Below are 6,620 nucleotides of genomic sequence, written 5' to 3'. Positions count from 1 at the left end.
ATCTCATATGTGATCTAGATCAATGTAGTCAAACTACATCAGTAGATTCATATATGATTAAGACAAATTATTCAATGAATTTACTGCAGTCTAAACATAAATAGAGTGCCCAACTCTATTTATCAACTGTGAACTAAATTTATTTAATCATAAGATAACTTGTATTTATGTCTTCTATGAATCCATATGATGATCACATAAATACATATAATATGATTAAACGGACCTTATCAATATATATTTATGCAATTGAAAATGTCTCAAATATTTTATTAATCAGAAAATAAATTAATATGGTTCAAAAGAGCATATAATCCCAACAATCTTTTTCTGCATACTGCGCAATTTGGATAGATACGAACACCAAAAGTGGTGTAGAAGTGAAAATAAACCCGAGTGCATATGAGATAGCAAACACCATGAATAACTTATCTCTCAAGAAAATTGGGTTGCCACTTTTAATGTTTCCTCCAGGCACAGTACAAGCTGTTGCAAACATCATAGTAGCAATGAGAGCGGTGACAACCATGCAAGAATTTGATGTATACTTCATCCATTTCTCTGAATTCTCAAGAAAATCTTTATGTTGCTCTATGAATATATCCTGGGCTGTTTTTCCATCAATGTTTTGCACTTTCTTAAGAAAATGGTGCACTAATTTCTCCACCTACGAGAGCATATATCAAAATTGTCAAGGAATAATGTTACTAATTGGAAGAGTACGCAACATGGATACTTTATGTGTTTTAACAGGAGCTAAAACCTTGAATCACTGCACCTCCCTTTGCATTTTTAGAGCTACCCCAAGCATAATTCTTAAATGAGCTGGAAGTGCTAACTTTGTTGCCAAATGCAAGATGTTGTCCTTAGTAGATTCATCAATTAGCTGGGGAGATATGAACTTATTATATACATCCATATTATGCAAAAGATTCAAAATCTTTTCTTGTCGATGTTGAACAATGTTTGAAAGTTAAATGTATAACTGTAAAATGTGTTTGGGAACTAAGAAAATGAAAAGAATATTCTGGAGTTTTTCTTTTATTTCATTTCTCGATTAACAATGAAAAGCAGATCTACATCAGTTTATATACCAAGCTAAAACAAGAGAGCTAAACTAATTAAGTAAGTTTAACTACAAAACAGAATGAAAAGCATGCTTCAACAAACTTGCTGAGCTGGCATAGCTTCTTAACAGACTCTGCTGATTTGGCTTTAGATCTCACGTGCCAGCTGAGCTGCTCCTTTTGACTGCAACGTGAGCTTCCTTAACATCCCCCCTCAAACTTAAGGGGCATGCTTGCACATTGAGTTTGGCTCGAAAATAATTGAAATGAATAAAAGTGAGAGGCTTAGTCAAGATGTCTGCAATATGCTCTTTACTGGGAATGTACCTGATTTCCAGTTCTTTAGTTAGGACTTTATCTCTAATGAAGTGCATGTCTAATTTAATATGCTTTGTTCTTGAATGATAAATAGGGTTCTTAGCTAGTTCTATTGCACTGACATTATCACACAAAATCGTGGGAAGAGAAACACATTCAATACCAAGTTCACCAAATAATGACTGAATCCATGAGATTTTTGCACTTGCAGTTGCAAGGGCTCTGTACTCACACTCTGCACTGGACCTAGCAACCACTGACTGTTTCTTGGATGACCAAGATATCAAGTTACTTCCCAAATAATTGCATTAAGCACCTGTTGATTTCCTATCATCAATATCAAAAGACCAATCTGCATCAGTGTAACTTGAGAGCTTCATTTCTCCTTCTGTTGAAAACTTTAAACCATAATTTTCAGTCTCCTTTAGATATCTAAGAACTCTTTTGCAGGCAATGACATGTTGAAGTGTAGGTGCTGACACATACTGACTTAGCTTGTTTACTGCATAAGTTATTTCTGGTCTCGTTAGAACTAAATACTGCAACCCCCCAACAAGACTTCTGTAACCAGTAGGATCTTCAACATACTAGCCCAAATGACCCTTAGCTTCCTTCTGGAGCTTTACTCCTGTCACCATTGAAGTGTTACACTCTTTGCATTCTAACATATCAGCTTTACTCAACAAATCCCTGATATATTTCCTCTGAGACAGATAAATATCCTCTGCAACATCAGAAACTTCTATGCCAGGGAAACATGACAGTTTCCCCAAGTCTTTTAGAGCAAATACTTTACTGAATTCCAAGATAAATTGCTCTAATTCAGCACTATTAGGACTTGTGATCATTATGTCATTGACATATATCAAAAGGAAAATTATTAAGCCCTATTTTCCTTTACAGAACAAGGATGTATTAGCTCTTGATTTTCTGAATCCCCACTTGGTAACCAGACTATCTCTCAACTTATCATACCAAGCTCTTGGAGCTTGTTTTAAGCCATATAAAGCCTTTTTTAATTTGCACACATAGTTGGGCTTCTGCAGATCAACAAACCCCTCAAGTTGACACATATAAACATCTTCAGTCAACTCTCCATTTAAAAATGCATTATTTACATCCACTTGTCTAATTGTCCATTTATGCATTGCAGCTAAACTCAATATAATTCTCACTGTAGAAGATTTCACAACAGGACTGAATGTTTCAAAGTAATCCACACCTTCAGTTTGTTGAAAACCTTTTGCAACTAACCGAGCTTTATACTTAACTATGCTTCCATCACTATTTTGTTTTACTCTAAACACCCACTTGTTGCCTACAACTTTGTGTTCAGCTGAAGATGAAACTAATGACCAAGTCTTATTCCTGATTAAAGCCTCATACTCATCTCTCATGGCTTGATGCCAATTCTAATCACTAAGAGCTTCTTGATCTGTATCAAGTTATTTATTGATTAAAGTTGTTGTATATATTTTTGGTTTGAAGATACCAGATTTTGATCTGGTAACCATTTTCTGAGAAGGTTTCTGAGTCAGGCTTGTGTTTGAGGCATCAGGAATATGCTGAGATTATGGTTGTTGAATGATAATTTGTGGTTCAAATTGTGGCTGAATTGATTCTAGATTTTGAGAAGATATGTGGGGTGATAAAGATTCTGTCAAAGAATGATTAGGTAGCTCATGATGTAAAATGTCTGTATGTAAAGATGATGAAGATACCTGTTCATTTCTTGCTGAGTCTGCTGAGAAATTTTCTTCAAGACTGCTATTAGGGATAGAAAGTGTTAATAAATGAAAAATTTGTTGCTGAGTAAAGGATGACACTGGAATCTCAGATGAGGATGTGTTTTCAGAAGAAGAAAAAATGATGTTGTTTAAGTAAGGAAATATGGTTTCATAAAAAATCACATGTCTAAGTATATGAACCTTTCCTGAACTTGTCAAACATTTGTAACCTTTATGAGATGGGTTGTATCCAATAAAGATGCATTTTCTTGTATGAAAATCAAACTTATGCTTGTTGAAGTTCCTCAAATATGGATAACAAAGGCAACCAAAACATTTTAAGAAGCTGTAATCTGGTTTGTGGTTGAATAATTTTTCATAAGGAGACACAAACTTTAACACAAGGGTAGGCAATCTACTTATATGATAAACTACAGTGTGAATAACATCCCACCAAAATTTAAAGGGCAGATTAGCTTGAGCTAATAATGTTAATCCCAATTCTACTATATGTCTAAGCTTCCTCTCAACCAGACCATTTTGATGGTGAGTATATGGACATGAATGTCGAAATATGATCCCATTTTGATTCAAGAAATCAGTGAACACTCTATATTCTCCCCCTAGTCAAATTGCAGCATCTTGACTTTACTACTGAATTGATTTTCTACTTGGAGTTTAAAGAGTTTAAAGACTGCAAAACCATCTGACTTAAGCTTGAGAGGATAAACCCAAGTGTATTTACTGTAGTCATCAACAAAACTGATATAATATTTATATCCATTCCTAGAAACAGTAGGTGAAGGCCCCTAAATATCAGTATATATTAGTTCCAGTACTTGTGTACTTTTAGTTTCAGTGGTGAGAAAATGTAGTTTATGAGTTTTTCCTAATTGACAAGCATCACAGATAGAATAAGTAGAAGATGAAAGAGCTTTAGAAGAGACTTTAAATTGCTTACAGGATTTAAGCAAATGCATCAATATTGTTGAGTTTGGATGACCAAACCTTCTATGCAATAAAGTCAAATCATCAGGTTTTTGATTACAAGCATTTGAAAATGAGTTATTACAAGTTGTAGTAAAAGCACAACAATTTTGATTAACAAAAGACACATTTGAGACTGACAGCATAGAGACTGGCTAATTTATCTGAGATTGTGATAGATGAAATGCAGGTGATGAAGAATAGGCTTAGGTTTCAATAGCAGTTTGTAGAGACCTTTCTCAGCAAGGCCTTGCAGAAGAACTTGTCCCTTCATGTCCTTTACAAAATAGATATTTCCACAGAATTCAACAGAGAGAGAATTATCATAGGTGAGTTTAGAACTGCTTAACAAATTTTTAGTGATTGAAGGAACAAACATGTCTTTAAGTGCTATAACAATATGTGAAGAATGACAGTTTAAAGCTCTAAATGACAGAAAAGCATGTCCAACATGAGAGATAGATAATCCTTTACCATTACTAATGATGAGCTAATCATTACCTTTATACTCCTCTCTGAGCTATAGATTCTCCATATTATTTGTTAAGTGGTGAGTGGCTCCACTATCCAAATACCAGCCATCATCAGCAGCTCCTTCAAAATTTGCCATATTTGCAGCTCCAAGATTATAAGCATCAACACCAGGGTAAAGATGAGCTCCAGAAGTAGGATGAAAATTTGGTGGCATATAGCTGAAACAATCATAATCTTCACAGCTAGAATGTGAGTTGAAACCATCAAAATTAGTAAAGTATGCAGATCTTGGTCCTTTTCCTTTACTAAAATTTCTTGGAGTAGGAGTATAATCTTCTACAAATCTATGCCAGCAGATGTCAGCCGTATGACCAATTTTAAAACAGACCTGACAAGTAGTTTCTTTTATGTTTCCAGTAGACCCTGTTGATCCATTCATTCCAACAAAGCCATTTCTAGTGAATGGAGTCATATTCCTTGGTGATTGAGAAGAAAAATTGTGAGCATTATTTTAACCAGGAAACTGTCCTCTGCCATTTCCCCTCCTGAAACTTCCATAAAACATTCTTTGTGGACCAAAATTTCCTTTTCTAATTCCATGATTCCTACTACCAATATTACCAAAACTACCACCAACATATTCACCTCTTCTGAAATTACCTCTAGCTTGACCATAGAAAGCTCTATGATAACATGTATTAGCATGGGCATAGTTTGCATTAAACATATTCTTATCATCCTGTTCTTGTTCAAGTCTGGTTTCATGTGTTAACAACAATGCATAAGCATCATCAAATTCCATTTTAGAACCAGCTATGAAGGTTGCTATATCATGATAGCCTAATCCTAATCCATTTAATATTGTTAACATCAAATCTTTTTCTGTTATAAGACTACCAGCACTAGCAAGTTTATCAGCTATAGATTTCATCTTAATACAATAATCTTCAATACTTAATGCCTCCTTCTTTATTGTATTCAACTCATATCTAAGCTGAAGTACTCTAGCCTCAGATTGAACTCCAAACTTCTTCTCTAAGGTTCTCCATGCATCACACAATTAATAACAAGACTAAGATTACCTTCATTAATTGCTGATAACAGCCATCCAAGTAAGGTTTGATCATGTGATCTCCAGTTTTGATATTCTGGCTTATCAATTTCTTGAGCAGATCCATCAGCTCTAGCGAGTAGTAATTTTTCCTCAGGTGTTGATTTGGTTCCATCTATGAAGCCTTCCAATCGATTTCCTCTGATCGATGCTAAAACTTGTGATCGCCAAAGCAGATAATTGGATCTATCTAGCTTGATTGGAGTGTTAAATGAGAAATTGATCTGACTTACATTTGCTGTTGTCGTATTTCTGGAATTTATTTGTTGATTACTAGAGCTTGCTCTGTTTGGTTCTGATACCATGTTTGAAAGTTAAATGTGTAATTGTAAAATGTGTTTGGGAACTAAGAAAATGAAAAGAATATTCTGGAGTTTTTCTTTTATTTCATTTCTCGATTAACAATGAAAAGCAGATCTACATCAGTTTATATACCAAGCTAAAACAAGAGAGCTAAACTAATTAAGTAAGCTTAACTACAAAACAGAATGAAAAGCATGCTTCAACAAACTTGCTGAGCTGGCATAGCTTCTTAACAGACTCTGCTGATTTGGCTTTAGATCTCACGTGCCAGCTGAGCTGCTCCTTTTGACTGCAACGTGAGCTTCCTTAACAAACAGCAACTTTCAGTATGGTTTGCTGATCAGTGGAAAGCCAAATGGTATGTGGGAACATTTGAAGACACATCTTTACGATTTCAACAATGCCAGAGCTTGCTGCAGCAGCTATGGTGTTTGAGTGGAAAGATACATAATCCTTTACATCATAAACATTTGAAATGCTTTAAAAACGTGTTTGGCCATTTCGAGGGCCAATTTATGTGTCAACTTTGCATCCCGAATTTGCTTGATACCAGGCACTGCAAATAAAACAAACAATGGATAATGTATAAGAAATTACATGATCAAGTCACCCTCATTAAGCCAGGGAGAGCAA

The 6,620-nt window shown here is 34.9% G+C and overlaps 1 protein-coding gene across 1 annotated transcript; it reads right to left on the bottom strand.

Annotated features, from left to right (window-relative positions):
* Positions 1-298: 298 nt before the first annotated feature.
* Positions 299-919, bottom strand: LOC112097782. The gene is made up of 2 exons (XM_024183361.1): positions 779-919; positions 299-667 (listed from the first exon to the last, which is right to left on the bottom strand). Exons 1-2 carry the CDS (start codon positions 917-919, stop codon positions 299-301), a joined length of 510 nt encoding a protein of 169 aa, XP_024039129.1.
* Positions 920-6,620: the final 5,701 nt, after the last annotated feature.

Source organism: Citrus clementina, unplaced genomic scaffold (assembly GCF_000493195.1).
Source record: "Citrus clementina cultivar Clemenules unplaced genomic scaffold, Citrus_clementina_v1.0 scaffold_5, whole genome shotgun sequence".
In the NCBI taxonomy this organism is placed as follows: domain Eukaryota; kingdom Viridiplantae; phylum Streptophyta; class Magnoliopsida; order Sapindales; family Rutaceae; genus Citrus; species Citrus x clementina.
Note: the sequence above shows the minus strand (reverse complement) of the source record. Positions and strands in the feature narration are given on the sequence as shown.

Bases quoted from the DNA above. Each gene is read 5' to 3' on its own strand.
- LOC112097782 (XM_024183361.1), bottom strand. From the start codon at position 919: ATGGATGTATATAATAAGTTCATATCTCCCCAGCTAATTGATGAATCT. The intron at 668-778 runs GTGCAGTGATTC...ATGCTCTCGTAG, and splicing joins CTCTAAAAATGCAAAGGGAG to GTGGAGAAATTAGTGCACCA.